A 21,603-nucleotide genomic window follows, 5' to 3' on the forward strand; every position below is an offset into this window, starting at 1 on the left:
AGTCTTTATTCTAGACGGCGAAGGGAATATACAAAGCGTATGATACAGTGTATATCCTTTTATCTAAAAACAACAACAACAACAAAAGCAATTCCTCGTGAATTTTACCGTATCTTTCAATTATTTATCATTTTCCCGCGAAAACGCTACGGTGAAAACGCTGATACCACACCAATGTCGCTTTATTTCCCTCCAACAATATAAGATAATGCAAAAACAATGTACCGGTACACTACGATACATTATAATGAATGATATTGTAAATGAACAGAGTGATTTTTGTTTAAAACTGATGTATTTGTTGATAGGGTAGTATAAAAACAGTATAGATAATCCCTTTTACGAGGAACTTTAGATATGATAACGGTACATTGGTCTAGATAAAGACTAAGCGCACCGCGTGACAGCTGTGGACATCATAACCCTTTGGATATTCCCTTCGCTGCCTTGAATAAAGACTAAGCGCACCGCGTTTACAACAGAACACCTGTGGACATACAGAAGGCAGTGCTCTTCTTTGTATAGCGGTTTAGTTTCGATTCAGAAGTATAGGGATATAAAAACGAGACCAAATTGGTTAAAAATTCATTATTATGACTAAGCTACTCATTTGGAAATGCTATCATAGCTTGATAAGCATATCTATGCCCGACAAACAAACTGACACCAAAAAGGTTGTGCCACCTCAGATGGTACCAACAACCCATTTTTCGGGTCTTGGCCCATGGACTATATAGGAGAAAAATGGGTACCCGGTAGGATGAGAATGTCTTTGTTGGTTGATAAGCATGTGATCGCCTGTAAAATGGTAACACCCTGGAATGTTCCCCAGGGAGTGGAAAGTGAACATTACCATGGTGCTGGTTGGAAATAATGTATCCAGTGACCGGGGTAATAATAGTTAAAGCGCATTGAAATTCCTTACCCATTTTTCTCCTAAGTGAATTCCTTACAAATCTGCAATGCGCTTTATAAAAGCTTACCCGTTGTCATTAGACCGGGGAACTCAATCGCATTTCACCTCACAGGTGCGACTAAAATAACTGGCATGAACGTTAAAAAATAAATTCTTGGGATTCTTCGTTGAGGGCGTAAACATTCCACATACCAAGAAGACATGGTGAGACTGCTTTCAAGTGACATTTAACAATTCACACTCATTCTTGATTGTTATGTCATTGTTTCATTGTTTATATAAATGACATAGTTATCACAGCAAGCCTGGCATCTATTGTGTTTTTGTATGCATGCGTGTGTACGTGCGTGCCTGTGTGTGGGCCTGTGTGTGTGTGTGTGTGTGTGTGTGTGTGTGTGTGTGTGTGTTTGTGTGTTTATCCATTTAGTCAGCATGAGCTATGTCCAAAGCACTGCTGACTAAATGGAGAATTATCTTTGCTTCAAAAAACTGTTCAAGGAAAAAGAAAAACACCACCAACAAAAAGATAATGAAGATTTTCTTTTCTGCGCTTTTGAGCTGAATAATAATATGGTTCCCATGCTGAACAATAACCAAGGAATGCAGGAAAAAAATATTGAATAACTCGAAACTTTCTAGCCCATTGCTCAAATTTCCTGAAACTTTCACCGGAATGGATATTTCACAATAAATCTATTTTGTTTTTGTTGAATCTACACTGACTCGCCAATACCGCATGACTTTTTCCCCTTGCTGTATCACATTAATGTACAGATTTGATGCCAGAAAGGGAAGGAAGCGAGTTATTTTTATGACGTATATCTCTTTTAATTGGCTTGTTTGTTAGCTCTTTGTGAACTTTCGCATTGTGGCAGCCGCCACAAGTCGTGACTTTGCGATGCATGAAGTTCTATGTGATCTATCAACCGATGTTTTGCTCTCTCCTCCCCCCTCTCTCTATCTATTTATCTATCTCAATCTACTTCTATCTATCTCTCTGTCTATGTCAATCTATCTATCTATCTATCTATCTATCTATCTATCTATCTACATATCTATCTACAATAGTACATTTTACCTTTCTTTCTTTCTTTCTATCTATCTATCTATCTATCTATCTATCTATCTATATCTATCTATCTATCTATCTATCTATCTATCTATCTATATCTATCTATCTATCTATCTATCTATCTTTATCTATCTAGATATAGATTTAAATATGTATGGACTGGAATATTTCCATTCGAATTTAGTCTTATGGACAATACCTTTCGGTGGATACAGATCAGTGATTTCAAATGTAGCTGAGCCATTAAATTTTCCTTTGATTTTTCATGTTTATTTTTCTTTGTTTTTGCGAAATGAAACGACAAAGGAAAAGGATGCCGGGTATTAGTATTGCATTTTTTTCATACGTAGTAAAAATGAAAATAATTGAGGGCGCGAGATTAGAGTCTTTTTTTTTTTCAGGGGAAAATAAGCATTTGATATGGTATGCGATCTAGCCTTTTTTTTTAAAGAGTGCTAATCGAGGGCCACCTATGTGGGTTGCCAAACATAGATAAGTAGTACCTACATGGTACAATAGCAGTTCAAAATGAAAGAACATATATGGCAATCTCGAAATTAACTGATCTCATAATGACCTCGAGAAAACCACAGCAATTATCGAGCTTAATCTAATACAGTGGAAGAGTGAAATATGAATCTACCCCAGCATCCCCCACAAAGAATGACAAACGGAATAAAATGAAAAAGAATACACTTGATCGTGACATCAGATTCTAGTCGTTTTGAGAGATTTGTATGGCTAATGGGATAGATAAAAAAGCCGACTACGTTTCAATCAAATTAATAATATGCAGACAAGTAATATAATTATTCTAATCCACCATGTTAATGTACGTCTAGACAGTAAATCTGCAGTTAGTAACATAATCTTATTATTAAAATCAAGATACGCGAATATCCATTAAAATAATGTCCGCTGGAGTCTCGAAATGAACTCGTCGTTGTTTATTAAAAAGGAAACGCATGCGTTGATCTCAACACGGCATTGGTCATTTTGTTCAAAATGAACAATCATCGTATCCAAACCGAATGATGCACCTCGAGTTATTATAACGCCATCCAATGACAACCAAAAGCATTCACAGGCGAGAGAAATTAAGATATTGAAGCTATTCTTAAAGTTCCTAACGCTTATTGTTGGCATAAATGGGGGGGGGGGGGGACTTCATGAAGCGTTTTAATAGTCGGATTTTTTTTTTCTGACAAGTTTACTCTCAGCCAATCAGATGCAAGGATTTGAATAGCTTATGGCTGTTTGTCAGAAAAATAATTGAAAAACGATTTATGAAATGCCTCTAGAACTATAACCGCATTTGGCTGAAAAAAACCAACACAACATGTTGTGCCTATAGCTGATTAGTAACCCATGTGATGTAGGGCCTATAACTTTGTATCGACTGTTCTAACAGGCAAAGCTTTGATGACAGAAGTATTATACTCCTTTCCTTTCCCCGTTTGTCATTAATTTTTGTCTGCTACAAGGTCCGATCTCTGTGCAATTGGCTTCTTCCTTCTTTTTTTTTTTGTTTTATCCATTCTAAAAGGTTGCAAGCAAATCAAGCTATATGCTTTGACTGAAGCTGTAGCCTTTCTGTATTATTTATTTAAGGCTTATTCACTTTTGTGACGCATTATAAGTCCAGATGAGACAAAAATACTTTTTTAACTAAAAATATGTTACCAACTTATCAGCGCATGTGCTCAATGCTAGTGCAGGAACCAATCAAATCAATTCATATCAAATCAAGTCAAATCAAATCAAATCAAATCAAAATCTAGGGTGTGTCAGTTCAAAAGATAATGATTAATCAATTTTAGGCAGTCGTCAGAATCCTTTGTAAGCAAATCTCTTAATATTCCCCTGTTATTCTCAATTCGAATTCCATTCTTTATTTAAGTTAACAATCCCCCCCCCCCGAAAAAAAAAATGATAAAAGTACAATCAGATAACCAGAATGGTAAGATTGCATTAACATCAGACTAAAAAAAATGATAAATACTGGATTATGGTATCTTAAAGTTTAACATGCTTTCAACGAAGACCGAATCAAACTGGCGGTTATATCACCAACTTACGTACATCTCTTGTATCTCAACAAATACATGATAAAATCATCTGTGTGTGTTTTTTTTTTCTTAGATGACGATCTAAGAAATAAAATCCTTTCTAATTCATTCCTTGAGTCATTATATACATAGGGTATTGCAAATCACAAACAACAATGGATGATACGAAAAAATTATATTATGTTTTCTTTCTGGAATCAATGTCAAAAAGTGGCATTTGTAGTGAAAATTTGTGTGCAGGCCACCTGAAGCCACATCACCACCCAATCGTACTTGTCTGCATATTTTGTTCATGGTGGCTATATTATACTAATATCGTAGCTGTTTGACGGACACGTGTGAAACAACAATGTTTCATAACTGTTTTCGTATATCACTAAAAGTCCTAATATGAGCACACCTCTACATTTTTGTTCATTTCATTTCACTCTATTTGTTAAACCCACATTGTTTAGCATCGCGCGGAAACGTAGTCGCTTATACTTTCAGACGGTTTTAAATTGTCACTGCATGCTTCATAGTCCCAAGCTCTGTCATTTCCTAGTGATGTTTTCGCAATATTTTATGTCTCCATTTTCATGTGAGTTATTGCTAAGAAGTTTTTATGACTGTCAAATTTAAGATCACTTACTCGAAACATCACATGACTTCCTATTGTTTTTTCACCATATTTTACGGTCGTTTCCACGCGTGATTGAAACAGCAAAACAAAGCCGCAATTTTGTTCACAACATGAAAGCATTGAAAGTAGGTAATAATGCGAGTGATGTGGTGGATTTACTGAGATCAGGGAGGTGTGTGTGTGTGTGTGGGGGGGGGGGGGGGGAGGGTACCACCTCCCTGATCCCCATCTCCACTTCCCTGCTGAGATGAACGATTACGCACAAAACGACCGAAGATATCAATACCTTAACCTATGCACACCCAGAAACTCTCTTTTTGACACTGTAGACTGTCAGTATAAAGAGATCAGGAACTTGGTAGGAAATTGGTTAAGGTAAATCGAGGGAGACGTCATGAACAGTCAACCACGTAAATCGCTTTAGGGAAATAGTAGAATGATTTAGCCAACCATGCAGAACCATCGAATGATTATCTTTCCAAAGATTATTAGCCCATTGTTGTGGTGAGCGTATTTCGCATGCCTTGATTCTTGCATCGCGCATTACTATCCATTTCTCTCCCACACACGCGCCCGCACACACACACACACACACACACACACACACACATACACGCACGCACGCACGCACGCACGCACGCACACACACACATACACACACACGCGCGCACACACACATCTTAAAATAGTTGTACAATGTACTCATTAAAATCTACTGCAGTCACGCTTCTGAGTGCGTTACAAACACATTTCCAAGCGACATAAACACAAGCACGCTTATGATGGCCGCTCCACAAATTGCTTCTAATGTATGAATTCACCTCCTCTTTCCTCGCCCGTTCTTGCTGGTTTATTCTATCAGTAGAGTTCCTTAGAAACTGCTTGCCTTGAGAAAATATGAGAATACAATCAGAATTATTGAGCTAAAGTAAGCAAATGTATAGGGGGCGGGTCCACACACCAAAGGCAAACTGTCGAAATTACGTACAACAACAACAAACAAAAACAAACAAACAAACAAAAAACGAACAAACAAACAAAGAATAAGGAAACGATGTGGTCTAGTGGACGATCCTCTGGACTCTGAAACAGTGGGTCCAAAATTCGAATACTGCCAGGAGCCAGTACCTCAACATGGACAAGCAGCTTTAAGCTTTACCACTAAATGGTTCAGCTGGCAACGTTTGTATACAATGATAACTACAGGGCTGCCGTGTCCTGAAAAAATATGGAAGATTGTGTCTGCCATGATTGATTTGCAAACAATCATCTTGTTTCATTGTATTAAGTGTTCAGTGCCGATCATGGCTGTATCTGTGATGTAACCCCTCCCCCTCTCCCACACATTCAGCGTCTCGTATAAAACCATAACACCATGGTATTGAAATTTCTATTTTCTAACACTATAGGGAGGTTACCCCCCCCCCCAAAAAAAAAAGAAGAAGTAATAATAACAATAAATAAAATAAAACAAAAACAAAAATAAACTAGATCTGTCGTTTTTGGGACACGATACATATGGTATAAGTTTGAAATTGATAGGCAGAGGACTTTCTGAGCTAACCTCTGCACAACTTTTGAGGAGAAATAAAGAAGAAGAAAAACAAGGAATCAGTACAGATACAGAAGGTGATCCGAGAGGATACTCGGATCACCTAATAAAGATCAAACAACATGGTTGCCAAGGTGCAGGGAAGACTTGCTATCCATCTAGGATTGTCTTGACAATCGATTCACATAATTATGGTCATGTATACACTGTATCCGTATTACTTTAGCCGATATCCTTTTTTCGAGTACTTTCGATTTCTTCAAACTAATACATTCTATTTTCGATCTGCATGGACCGTTTACAAGTCCTCCAGGGACCTTTTCCCAATCGGATTTGGAGGTTACCGAAAGGTCACAAGAACTGCTCTTGAAATTTCCTTAAAGCGAACGCGGAAATTTATAGTAGATAGTTTCTGCATTCATCAGTTGTGTAGCCATCTTTGTCTGAGATCGGGTGAATAGCTCGCTGTCAGTGATTCAATGTAAACTCATGAATTTATAATAATAATAATAATGATAATAATAATAAGTATAATAATAATAATGATAATGATAATGATAATAATTATCATTATCATTATTATCATTCATATTAACAATAGTATAATAATAAGAACGCTAATATTAAAAATAAATATAATCATAGTGGTAATAATAATAACACTAATTATAATGATGATGATGATGAAGATGATGATGATTATTATTATAACATTTATTATTATCTTCATATTCATTAATTTATTTATCATTTATTAATCAATTTATTTATATCTATTCATTTCAGCTTGTTAAAGTCCATGTAGGACTTTTTCATTTCTAAATCATCAACAATGTTGATGAGCGTATGAAAAAAAAATCTATACAAAGACAAATCTCTTTAATTATTTCCTATGTACACTTCACAGATGACATAAAAACGACGGGTAGAAAAATATATAGGAATACGCACTGAAACTTTAACCTTGTAGCAGGAAAAAGATAACTCCTTGTTATACATCGAAGAGGTCAGGTTTGTCTGGTATGTCGGTTGCTACGGCAACTACAAAATAAGTACCTCGGGGTCATAAGACTGGAAAATCCCCATCGTGTAGAATCTCTGTTATGTTTTGCTATGTACATCACTGTATGAATTCCTTACATAGCAGTGACCATCATGTAGGCGTAATGATAATGATAATGATAATAGGACCAGGTATATATCCATAATAAGAAGGGAAAAAAAAGTCAAATTGAAAGAGAACGGGCTTGATAATAAAATTTCTTAATTTCCAGAGCAGAGCAAGAAAAAAAAATTTTGAAACGTTTCATGCACAGTACCAATGACGAAGTGACGTCATTTTTCCCATCTAGTTTTCATTCCATTTGTGTATTTTGTCTTCTACTGGGTTAACGACATTGACACCAATTATTTTATACGTCTCACTCTTAATGAGACTAATCTGGGTTGAAACAATCGATAATAATGGAAACAATCAATAATCCTACAAACAACAGAAATAGCATTCATGTGTATCCCCTGATTTTTTAAATTCTCATTTCAAGGAGTTAGCAGAATTACACGTCTTGCGTCTGTTTCATTATTCTTGAACTTTGGCCCTTTACTAGGGAAGCGAGTTTTCGTTTTGCACATGGTGGATTGAGATTGATGGTGGGTTATTGCCATCGATTTGCGTCAGATGACGTTTCGAAATCGGAATGACGTCACGTCGGGAACTCCTTGGAAATACTTAAAGCATGTTTTTCATTTTCTTCTTGTTTTTTTTTTTCTACCTGACATGAACCAAAGACGGCAAGACTCAGGTAAAGCCCATTGAAGACTATACTTATCAATAACAACATTCACGGCGTTGAAGTAGGCCGAGTGATCGATGTAACAACTGCAAATATGAAAGGCGTGATGACGTCATGATAAACGACAGAAAATGGAACCATACTCCATAAATTATCGCACTGCCATTTTAAATTATTCTCTCTTTTTTGCGGGGGAAAGATCAAGGAAATCTTTGGACAATAATTCGTCGCGATTTGCACGCTGAGAAAACATTGAGAAACCAAAGGCTAATTCTAATCCAATATTTGAAATCTAGGCAATGTAAATGATGACTTTTTGTGGAGGCATATCCTTCCTGGTTTGTTTTATGCTACTGGTTGGAAAATATTTCGATAAAGCAGGCACGCAAACATACTTGGCGTTTTGTTTATTGAAGGAGGGTACTATAAATCGGCTGTAAAGCTCATTTTGATATTTATTCATTTGAGGAAGCAATTCAAATGTGTACTGTGTGACGTGTTTAACGGGATTTTTTTATCGTTTTATTAAACCCTTGAAGACTAGACCCGAGTATACTTGGGTATGGTGTCTATGAGAAATGCGTGTTATAGCGCAATCAGCTTGTCCTCAGTGGGTTAATACAGTGCCCTTCCACGTCGCATGCATGGTACTCTCTTCATTACAACGTGATTCTCACATTGATAATATCATACAGATCTTTACGTATTTTCTGCTGCAGCATGGTGTGATATGCACATTGTTTTCTAACACACATGCATTCACGCATGTGTGTGTTTTTTTTTCGCACAAAATCAATATTATTTGTACCACCTCCCTGTTTGTGCGACACGACCATTGTCTTTGCACCTGGAAAGAGACGTGTGTAATATTGTGACGAATGAATATTTGTGTGTGTTAGCGTGTGTGTGTGGGGGGGGGGGGGGAAAGATATTTCACGGATACAGAGCGAGAATTTTATTTTCTTCTAAACCATACACATGAATATGCCTAGATGGGGGAATGGAGCTTCATTTTCGAAATGGCTTGAAAAGTGGTTGAATTCTCGGGTTCGATCTTTTTTTTTTCTTTTCACCTACTAAACTTATGAACATTAGTCCTAACTAAACTCCTCAAAAAAGTCCTGCAAGTCCAATTTGATGTATCATATTTTTCTTAAAACTACATCATTTCATTCAAATGTGACATCAAAAGAAAGCCTGATTAATTTTCTTTACAACGACAACTCACTTGTTTACATTATGCATTTCTGGAATGCACAGTATGACTGAGTATGAGGAAAGGTCAAATGTGAAATATTGCAAAATAGAGCAAACGTGTTACGTCAAATAGTATAATTCCCATTTGCTCTGCCATTTCAGCGAAGGAATGCGCTTGAAAAGAAGGCATTGTGAGATTATCATTAGATTCCAGGCTTCATCCATGAATTAAAAACTGCAGTTAGTATCTGCAGATTAAAATTAAACATAAAGGTTGACCAAAGAGTCATCTAATGTCTAGGAAATGGGAGTTTATGAAAGTGCTCTAATTTCAGCATTGCTTATTCCTGTGGCCTTTTTTTCATTAAAACTGTACATTATCAATAGCAGAATTGTTGCGACTTTTCACTTTTGATCTGTCCCCATACCCAGCTGTTTTGCACATTCCAAGAACACCCCGTCATAGCAAGTTAGGTGTCATTTCAAAGCTAATTAATCAGGCTTTCTTATGATGTCATAATGTGGGTATAAGAGAAATATGATATATCAAACTTTAATTGCAGAACTTATTTTGAGTCGTAATAATACACAGCCTGTGTGAGTGTGTTTGTTGTATGCCGAATGGGCAGAACAGGGAAGTAATTCTTGCAAAACTCCACCGAGAAACCTAACAATCATTCTCTGGTTGAGTACTCTTAGAATGCATTCACCCCTTGTGATACTATATTCTCTGATCGTTCGTATATCTATCCACCTTTTGTCATTTTCAAAGCGATCAGCAGCCGTAAAAGTCAACAATCCATGGTGAGTGCTCTTAAAGAATTTGCTGGGCCAGCGATCAAACCGAACAGCGATTGTAACACAAAAAGTAACCAACACCCGACTCGACTCTCCGCAGTATAGTAGACATAAACACCGCATTTCCCCATGTTCTGCCGTGGAAGGATGGATAGTCGTAAAACCCTTTTGGTAGTAAAAGCATGCCGGAAACATTAATATTGTAAAAACAACAGCGAAACTCGACTCCATTGTAAACCGAGTCATTGACCACGCAGGGCAAGCTATTCATGCCAAGTTTTGGTTTTGCTTGCTTTCAATGCTCATGTAGGATCAAAGGATCCCTAAATTAAAAGGAAGTCTCTGGCCGACGTATCATATCAATTGGCAAATGAATCTGATATTGATTACATACACACTGTATCTTTTATTTTTCTATCTTTTTTTTTTAGCAAAGGAAAGGATCATTCGACTGACAGATTTGACATAAAACCGACCCTCTTTTATTACACCATTTCGAGAGCGAAAATGAGACTCCTCTCGAGCAGGGATGGCCTAATTCCGTCTGGATCATATTGATATGAATATGGCTGTTCTTTCTCGATATAACAGCAGTGGCGGATCCAGAGGGGGGGGGGGGGGGGCACCGGGCGCGCCCCTCTGTATTTTTGGTTAAAGCAAAAGAGACAAAAAAGAAAAATGGGGGGGGGGGGAGTGCGTGCGCCCCTCCTTTAATTTTGCAAAGGTGCCTCCCCTTGATACGGAATTCCTGGATCCGCCCCTGTAACAGGGTGTAAATTGTGCACTGTCTGGTCTAATCTACACATACAGACAACAACAGTGATTGCAGAGCCTACTGTTGCATGCCGCTGACCCCGTGTATAGCTGTCAGTGTCGGTAGCAGAACCCACATGCGTGACGATTATAAAACAAATTCGTCACGGTTTTCCTTTGAATCAAATTTATGTTCACACCCGCTTTCTTTTTTTTTTCTATTTTTTTACCACATGCATGGCTGGAGGCCAGTGGACGGGTCTGGTCAGGCACCGTGGTATAGCGAATGATGCTATCGACTTGTAAACCATGTAGTCGGGGTTCAATACAGAGCTGCCCGACGTGTACACTGATGTGACTGGGTCAAATAGCGGGATCTTACGAGGCAACACGGCGGACACTATAGAGGCTAGCTATTATGTACCACGATCAAATCCAACCATGTCTTCAGTACTACTTGTATTTAATATGAATTATCACCAACATAAACCACGCAATGAGTAATCACTGGAATTACAATTGTCAGTGCTCGCAATCACTACAATGCATTATTCAGAGTCGTGGAGACTTCGCCTAAAGTTGCATAAGCAACTAGGAAGTAGGAACTCGTACAATTCTAGAGGGAACAGATTTTGGTCCAAGAGCGATGCAAAATGTCAGCTTTCATTCTATTTCTTAAACCACACGCATCCTCACACATGCTGCCCACGTCAATCACTGATTAATTAGCAAATTAAGGATGGAGCTGTACGTGTTAACCCTATAAAGCCCAAGGGGGGGCACATTGTGCCCCCCCTACCAGATTTCCATTTGCCACTCCTTCGCCCTTTATCCGATTTCAACCAAATTTGGTGACTTTTCCTAAAATCTTATTGCGAACATTTTGATATATAATTTAGCTATATGTGATGTTGCTGGTTGCCATGGCAACCATAAACTGACAACCATGTCAGTCAGATTTTGCATCTTTTTTCTGTTCACATTTTATTTAACAGCATTACAGTGGATGAAATGGGTGTTTCTTGGCTGAAATTTGTTGAAGGAGCAAAATTTGAAGTAATTATGGTCCTGGAAAGTTTTTCTTATTATTTCCTTTGTTTTTATGAGACAAAGGCATAAAACAATAGATATGATAGAGATAATTGAAAAAAATAATATTTTCTAAAGATTGCCCTTCTATTTTGTGTTATTTTGATTCCCTCACCCAAGTTATGCCTCTAATATCATTAGTTTATCATATCATCAATTTGCAATCTTGAAATTCCACTATTATGCAAATATGAAGTGTCATAATTATACATGTACCCATCCGAAACATTTCATCTCAGGTCTCATAATGTATTCTTATGTTGACATGAATAGCGCCCCCATGTGGTGACCTTGAGAAATTTCAACCGTAACAAATAATAACATTCCACTTGCTTATCATTTGTGACAAATATGAAAATGATTGGTCTTTAATAAGACATATATAATTGGGATAAAGAAATTATACAGAAAAATCATGTTTTGGCATATATCCTATGTATTTCTTTATATTTTGGAAAATAGCGCCCTCCATGGGTGACCTTGAGAAAATTCAAATGTACGGTCATGTAGAGTATGAGTTACTCTACCCATGTGCCAAATATGACGATGATACATCAAATAATAAAAAAGTTATATAGGGGGGCACAATGTGCCCCCCCCCCCCCCCCCCCCCCTTGGGCCTGCGAGGGGTCAAAATAGCTTGGGCTTAATAGGGTTAATTGTCTGGCTTCGCAAGTCCCACACCCGATCAGCTGTTGTTGACTATAGTGACTAGTCTGGGACGAATCATTCACCTTGTGCTTCCTAAGAGGGCACAGCGTTTCCCGGGCGTCGGCTGTAGCAATTTTTACGGATTTGTGCACCCAGAACATTGCTGAAGAAATTTTTATCAACTTCAGAAAGTACGGATTTTCAACCCTAAACTGACTACCGAGAGTTTTGAGCAGTTAGCGAAAATGATTTGAGACACAGAGGGTCACAATTTAATTAATTTGCCTGAAGATAAGACTAACTCACACACTTTCGCAGTTGCCCTAGCAGGGGAATGGGCGTGGCAATTCAGTGCGAAGAATAACGTGTTGTTGATACGAGGGACTGCAAGCAAAGTGAACTATCTAGCCTAAACAGTTTGATGCATACACTACCCTCCGTTCGAAATACCAGCAGACTTTCAAACAGACTGATATTTTAAATCATAAAGTTATTATCGTCTTACCGTTGAGCTGACGGCCATGGTGTGTTTTCTGGTGGTGGGAGATTTGCAGAAAATCTGACAACAGAGTGACAACGCAGCAGGACTCTTCAGGCAGTATGACCAAAGAGGTACTGGGCACTGTTTGTGTTTTCTGGGCGTGAGCTCGGCTGCACACTAGACTGGGTCGCCCACACGCACAGTGAAGAGGCGTTGAAGCGCTTTGGCTTTGGTAGTCTTTACTTTCAGACCTTGGTAGCCAATGCACATCGCTGATAAATCACAAACCTGTAAATATATACTAGTACTTAAGTACATTATCTAATAATGATCGTAGTGTGAGGGATAGGGAAAGCATTAAAGCGGAAAATGAGGCTGCAAGTCTCAATTCTGGTCTGAATCACACTTCCTCCCATATGGTTACAAAGTTCGGAAATGGATGTGGAAATGACAAAACGCGAAAGGTCCTGAATATCAAGAAAATGCTTCGCGATGACATTTTGACTGAGAAGTTCCTTGATCGTATCATGCATGGACCCACTCCAATGATCGTATTACCTGTGACCACAAAATCTGGTAACGTGATTCCACGTAGTGATATGTGTGTGTATGTGTGTGTGTGTGTGTGTGTGTTTGTGTATGTGTGTGTTTTACTGCAAATTAATTTTTTTCACGTACATCGTATTGTCATCCGCTGTTGCCCAAGTATTCAAATTCAAATTCAAAGTTTTATTTCATTTTTCGACAAAACATATGTTTCACTTCTTTTGATAACAGAGAATAAGGTAAATAGAAAACAGTGAAATGAAAAGACTGTACAACAATTGAGGACCTATAGTAATCATACATTGTATAGTAAAAAAAAAAGACTATCCTTAGCCCACTTTAGGCCTTTTTACAATTGTGTTTCTTAACCCCGGACTTTCTCTGACCCAGGACTATCGTTAGTCCCGTACCAATTTTTTCAGCTTTTTACACTGGCCAATTAGTGACCTTTTTACACTCGTATTTCTTAGCCCCGGACTTTCCAAACCACATGAATATTCATGATTTACACTGTGCACTGTACACGTACACGCACGCACCGGCAGCACTTGATTACCTCTTTTCTGATTGGTCAGTGGACTTCGTCTCCGTCGCTTAGCCCCGGATTATTTTTTCGTTCTGTTTACACTCACTTGCTTGGCAACGCAATTGCGGTGCTAACCCTGCTATTTTGCAGGGCTAGATAGTACCGGACTATCGGTGGGGCTAGCCCACTTTGGCAAAAACGAGTGTAAACAGAAAGGCTAACCCCCCCCCCCCCCCCCCCTAGCCCCATCGTTGGTACGGGACTAAGAAAAAAAATTACAAGTGTAAAAAGCCCTATTTCTGTTTACACTCGTTTTTGCCAAAGTGGGCTAGCCGGTGCCAAGCAAGTGAGTGTAAACAGAACGAAAAAATAATCCGGGGCTAAGCAACGGAGACGAAGTCCGACCCCCACTGACCAATCAGAAACGAGGTAATCAAGTGCTGCCGGTGCGTGCGTGTACGTGTACAGTGCACAGCGTAATCATGAATATTCATGTCGTATGGAAAGTCCGGGGCTAAGAAATACGAGTGTAAAAAGGTCAGTTTTCTCCTTAGCCCCGGACAAGAGATAGTACGGGACTAATTGGCCAGTGTAAAAAGCTGAAAAAATGGTACGGGACTAACGATAGTCCTGGGTCAGAGAAAGTCCGGGGTTAAGAAACACAAGTGTAAAAAGGGCTTATGTAATCAGAAGTTTGTTCTCAATAGCAATAGGTGGGAAAAGCGGGGGAAAATCCTTTACCGACGAAAGATTTTTCAGGGGCTATAGCACGAACAGGATTGTGGGTATGTTGGACCAGGGAGGTGTCTCTTCCCACCTCCCTGGTTGGACTTAAAAATGTGATTTTCTGTATTATTGCGTGAACTGTTGGCCTATGTTTGTTTTTGTTTGTTTGTTTTTTATAAAAGCAGCATAGTTAGATTTCATCATCGAAACCCCATTGCTTCTTCCTAAACATACCTTGCCTTTTAGTGAGCATTTCATTCATGATTTTTATAAGCTTACTTCTTATTTTTCCGGACATGGGGTAATGGCAATTGATAGAAAATCTTTTTCTGCCGCAGAACAACCACAAGTATCACAGTTTGTTATATGAATGTATTCACATGATAAGTAAACATAAAAAGAATCTTTTCACAAAACGAGCTATAGCTACTTCCCTGTCGAGATATAAGTTGAGATATTTGCGATTAAAGCTGATAACAGTGATACAAAAGTACGAGATATTTTTAATCATAACTTCAAAATACAACATTCTTCTTGTATGTTACATATGAGGTATCACTGGAAAGGTTTAATTTCGCTCCATGTGACGATGGACTTAAAGGGAACGCAAACTCAAAGAGCAATGTGGATTGAGTGAGAGCAGCAACATTAGTAGAACACATCAGTGAAAGTTTGAGAAAAATCGGACAATCGATGCAAAAGTTATGAATTATTAAAGTTTTGGTGTTGGAACCGCTGGATAAGGAGACTACAAGAGGTTATGACGTATGAGTGGACAGCAATACAAAGAAAAAATAAAGAATATTCGACAAAAATTCACTTTTCTAGCATTATGAAAAAGCACTTGGCTAACCGCTTTCAGAAAGCAGGGGGAATAATTGCTTCCCTTAACATAATTATGTCAGTATCAAGTTGATGGAATTTATAATTTTCATGAAAAAGGATTTTTGTGGAATTTTCTTTATATTTTCTTTATATTGTTCTCCACTAATACGTCATAACCCCTAGTAGTCTCCTCATCCAGCGGCTCCCACACCAAAACTTTACAAATTCATAACTTTTGCATCGATTGTCCGATTTTCCTCAAACTTTTACTGATGTGTTCTACTTATGTTTCTGCTTTCACTCAATCCACATTGCTCTTTGGGTTTGCGATCCCTTCAATTTTAAAATGTTTAGAATTGGCGCTTAGCCCAGTTTTGCGATCAAACTCCATTGCCATTGATCTTATAATTTCACTCAGTATTTTCATGTGGCACCTTTGTAAAAAGTCCCTGCTTTTCTTTCCTCATTGCTTTTTTGATAATCTCCAAACCCACTCCCCACATTCCAGCTTTCAGGTAAACATAATCTACTGACGCCAAGATACATCGCTGTGAAATGCAGATATTTTCCTCACCCACGTTTCGTCAATGGTACGGATGACAAAAAGGAAACGTCGCCCTCTATAGCAATTATTTGGCTCTGCTTATCTGAAATTAAAGTCGGCTCACATTATCTCAGTATTCATCTATACGCCTCATGCACGTCGGCCGGCTTATTGTGCTTGTGCCATATTTGATTTTCCTGAACTTTTTAAAGTTTTGACGCCTTGTTAAAGGAACCGTAGAGTTTTGGTTGACACCTAATTTCTGGTTTCTAGCATTTTTGTTTGTATGTGAGATAATGGGAAACCTCTTATGAAATATGAAAGAGCATGTAATTCTATGAGGAATTCAATGTTTATGCGATGAAAATTGGTTTTGAAATGGCTGAGATATCCAAAAAAAAAGAGCAATTCTAATAAAGTGTGGGACCCACACTTTATTACGATCGCTTTGTTTCACTTTATTTTTGGATGTTTTTGTCATTCCAAACCAGATTTTCATAAAATAAACTTTGATTTCCTCTTAAGATGGTATGTTCTGTACTATATCATAATTAAGTGATTTCTTGGTATCTCGCAAAAAGTTAAAAGCCCAATTCTCATCTCCACCAATACTGTACCATCCCTTTAATCCTTTTCTTTCCTCAGTCGATGTATATATTATCATTATTGGGGGAAATCAACGGCAGTGAACTATAGGCCTACATGTGCATTGCATTTCTCACTTATAAACTGGAAGAGAAAATACAAAAAAGACAAAAAAGATAATAGCAATTGAACGCGCATGCATCGAATGGCTTAAAGCTTTTCTGCCATCATTCTTTGGACAAACATTCTTAGAATCTTCAATACACAACGTGTATATAAGCTTCTTTTTTTTAATGATTCCTCACAATGATGTCAAGTTGTATGCGCGCGCGTGTGTGTATGTTTCTTGTTTGTTTGTTTGTTTGTTTGAGTTTTGTGTTTTGTGTTTTGTGTTTGTTTGTTTGTTAAGTGTTGACACTGCCTCTATACCGGTCCGGCCTTAATTGTTGCCTAGAATTGTCCCTTGTGGATATACTTGAGCCATGAGGGATACCTGGTTTGAAAGAGCTTGTCATCTTATGAACGCAAATAAAGACATATGTATAGATATGATTGTTAAATAATGCTCTGTTGTCATTATTGCTATCATGATGATGATTATCATTAGTATTATTATCCACCACATTACCGTCATAACTACTTTTATCATCATAATGATCATCACTGGGGAATAATCATAAACGTATTATCTCTTACGCTATTTTTTTCACAATGCACACGGTTATATCTAATTATAAAAAATATCCCAAATAATCGTTTGACATCGATCGCTTACCTTATACTTCAATCGGAGCAATCATCAAAATCAAAAAACGTGTATTAAAGTCGATATGACACAGTAAAGAAATCTTTCCTGTTAGAGTGTGATCCTCAACTTTCACATTAACGAAGCGGAGATTCAGAGTGCAGAAAAATCATGGTGAAACCCTTCATGGAAGATTGAAAATAATCAGTCAATGATTTTTTTTTTCCACGCTTCCGTTTCAATTCTTGATGCTGCCCTCTTCAGGTGAGAACTAAGCAACAATTCATGATGTCACAACTGTAGACGGTGATCTGCAATTATAGTGCAATGTGTACGCGATATTTGAAGGTGATTGCGAGATACCATTGCTATGGAGTTTGTGACAGCATGCTTGTAAACTGAAATGGGAGGATTATTACTCCCAGGTCCTGTCGGATTCTGATCCATGATATAATAGTAATAAACATAAAAGTAATAATGATAATAATAATAATAATAATAATAATAATAACAGTAATAACAATAATGATAATAATGGTTATAATGAAAATAGTAATGATAACAATAATAATATCATTATCATAATTATCATTATGATAATCATTAATTCAGTGTTATTTTATTATTTGCTGCATTACAAAATGAGTTATATATTACTCTGGTGTGAGTAAAATACAAGGGAAATAGATACGTATTATAATATACAAACATTGACATAGAAATAGGAGCCAGTCGACACAATTAGAAAGGGGAAGATAGCTTGCTCATGCCATACTATTGCCCTAGATCTAAATCTTATCACTAATCTCATAGCAAAACAAATAAAACAAAACAAAATCCTGAGTGAACTCATTTAACCCGACACGTAGGTGAAGAGAAACGCCTACTCACATGAACAACGGTTACGAGGGTATCTTCGTATTGCTTTCCAGACATTTATCACTCATTGAGAATCAGCCCACGCTAACAAACAAGAGAGCTGCGATAATGCTTATTTCCGCCAGTATTTTCGGCATTTCCAATCGAACCCATTTCCTGGTACGTTTAAAGGTACATGGCATCAGAACATGAAGCTTTCGATTTCGAATAACGAATTCACTCGCTGACTTGGTACAATGCATTTGCTTGTGTGTTTCGGAATGTGAAGCAAGCTCCTTGGCATTTCTTGAGTAGCTCTCAATAAGTCTATACGATAATCCATTTAATTAAAATTGACTCTATAAGTTGAAAAGAGAATTTCCTTAAATGCGAAAACACAATGGTTTCGCGTATTTTTCATTACATTTTCCATTCCGAAACACGGTAATTCCTGTGCAAGTTGTTTCAGAATCTTGCATCATTTGACCCATTCGAAAGACATTTGTTAGACATTGTTTTGGAGTCATTAACAACTGTTCTACCATAAGTTATCAGGGTTCCCTCGTTAGAAACAGGAAGTATGTTTAACATTCGTACGATAGATTCACACAAAATGTCAAGATGTATACGGCTTGCTGCATTACTACGGATGATATCGAGAAGAGAATTTAGTATTAATATACCTATTACTTACAGAAAATCAAGTGCTTGCTAAACAGAACCATAGTGTAAAAACTATAGAGATAATATTTGATAAACTAAAAGTGTACATTCTCTACATATTTTTAATATCAGTTCTTATCACCCGAGTCTGTAAAGAGCACGAACTATTATAGTCGTATCATATTAGTGTGCTTGTTTTTCCTTGTCTGCCATTCCCTTGCCTTGTGAAAACAAAAGTTTAAAATAGATGCCTCGGTTGTTTTATGTTTTGTTTTGTAACTTGATATTGCCCCTGTGCCAATTCTGATAAAGCCAATTGATATATGATAAGAATATTACGTCAAAGAAGCAGACGTTTTAAGAAAAACGAAATAACAACAGTTGACATTTTTAGTGGCACTTCCGGGTTTCTTCAGCTGACAAGCAAAGAAAAAATTGTATGTATATATATATATATATATATATATATATATATATATGTGTGTGTGTGTATATATATATATTATATATCTATACATGTATAATTATATACAAATATAAATACAAATTATGTATATACATATATTTTTTTCATTATAATAATTATACATATAAATATTCATATACATATTTTCTCTATAAGGACTATTATATCCATATTGTTTATAACATGGCATCCATAATATTATGCTTATGAAATGAAACATTCATATCTTACGTATGTGCATCTATGGGCAATTCATTCATTTAGTTTAAGACTGAATGCAAATAGTTTTGTGTGATATCCACAACCAGCTGTGTCTTAAAGGGGCATTCCAGACGATTTTCATAATTTCACATCATGTAGTACATAAATCAACAGCTCCATGTATAGATTTGTTGAATTTGTTGTGGTTCTTGAGCAGAGAAACAATACTTTGAAAATCAAATTACATTGAACAAGGATGATGACATAGGCGGCTCACATATTTCAGAAATGTAGCAGTGTAATTCCATAACAATACCGCTTGCTTTGCGAGTTCATCTGTGTGTAATCTATAATATGCATGCCTTCTTCTTTTGTTCTACTTCCTTGATTCCCAACTCATGCATTATTATGGTGACCCTGCCATGTCATCATCCTTGTTCATTGCAATATTTTTATAGATTTCGAAAATATTCTTATTCTTCATCCCAATTATCAAAAATTCTGAAGCTCTGTCCTCAGTACAACTATTTATAGTTGTTCAAATGTAAAAATCTGAAAATCATCCGGAAGTCTAGTTGCGCTGAGGACGTGTTTTTTTTTCTTTGTTTTTTCTTTGTTTTTTGCTTGTCAGCTCATGAAACCCGCAAGTGGTACCAGCGATATAAACTGGGCCACCACTTTTAAGAACGTGGCGACGATCATGCTGTAGAACCCATGGTCGCTGCATTTTGAGGAAAATCGGACAATCCATTCAAAAGTTAGTACCTTTTTCTAAGCTTCGGTGCAGCTATCGATGGATGAAAATACGAAAGAACTCCGCATAATTCATTTTTCTTTCTGAAACGTACACTATTTTTCCGAAGGTTCACTAACCTGAAAATGAAATATGGTTCGTTATTCCGAAGGTTCGTTAATCCAAAAATGAAACAAAGCTCGTTATTCCGAAGGTTTGTTACGGACCCTTTATCACTTCGGATCAACGAACTTTCGGAATAACGAACCCTATTTCATTTTCGGTTAAAAGAGCCTTCGGAATAGCGAGTTCTATTTCATTTTCGGATTAACGAACCTTCAGAATAACGAACCTTCGGAATAACGCCAGAAAAGTTCGGATTAACGAACCCTTTTTCATTTTCGGATTAACGAACTTCTAGGTATAGGGAATTTATGTGTTTCGGATTAACAAACATTCGGAATAACGTACCTTCGGAATAACGAACAGCACCCGATATTATGTCCCCTGCTTTCTGAAAGAGCATAGTCAAATGTTCTTTTATTACGTTAGAAAAGTAACACTATGTTGAATTTTCTTTATAATTATTTTTTCATATCCTTGTTTATAAGTGACGTATTACTTAACTGACCAATAGGATTGATCTTAAATTGATGAACGGGAAAATGAGAGAAAGATAAAAGGCATAGATAGAGAAAGAAACTACTATAGGATATAGAAGACAAGAGATAAAGAGGAAGAGATAGACAGACAGAAAGATAGACATAGACAGAGAGAGAAAATAAGAACGAAAGAAAGAAAGAAAGAAAAGAAGGATGGAGTAAGAGCTTATGGATACTACAATTTTATGTACTTGTAGAATTTGTAAAGCAAGAAATGTTCGCATGAATTTTGATTTCGCGAATTTTGTGAGAGCCAAGATCCGCGAAATTAAAATACACCTGAAAGTTCTTGTCGGCACTGTAGGCCTAGTCACTGAATGCCACTGACAATTCGCGAAAATTTGCAGTTCCCTGTGAAGGACGATTGATGTGCATCAGGGGAAAGTGATATATTTTTTACTTTCCTAAATCGAGATCGAGAGGGGAAATCAGCAGAAGATATAGCTTTAGCAACGGGACATGATAGGAGCGTGACGTCTTGACGGAGGGGGAGGGGGAGGGGCATGCAGGGGTTTAAAGCATAGATGGAC

General features: G+C 37.2%; 1 protein-coding gene across 1 annotated transcript in view; it reads right to left on the bottom strand.

Moving 5' to 3' along the window:
• The window catches only part of LOC139720528 (annexin A13-like), a 33,085-nt gene extending 19,924 nt beyond the window's left edge, over positions 1 to 13,161 (bottom strand). Inside the window, exon 1 of the mRNA XM_071631881.1 lies at positions 13,018 to 13,161. Within this exon, the coding sequence (XP_071487982.1) occupies positions 13,018 to 13,035 (18 nt within the window). The 5' untranslated portion in view covers positions 13,036 to 13,161. The remainder of the gene's footprint in view (positions 1 to 13,017) is intronic.
• Positions 13,162 to 21,603: the final 8,442 nt, after the last annotated feature.

The sequence above is a fragment of the Diadema antillarum genome, unplaced genomic scaffold (assembly GCF_040938485.1).
Source record: "Diadema antillarum isolate AM-2024a unplaced genomic scaffold, OU_Dant_1.0 scf00000128, whole genome shotgun sequence".
Lineage (NCBI taxonomy): Eukaryota > Metazoa > Echinodermata > Echinoidea > Diadematoida > Diadematidae > Diadema > Diadema antillarum.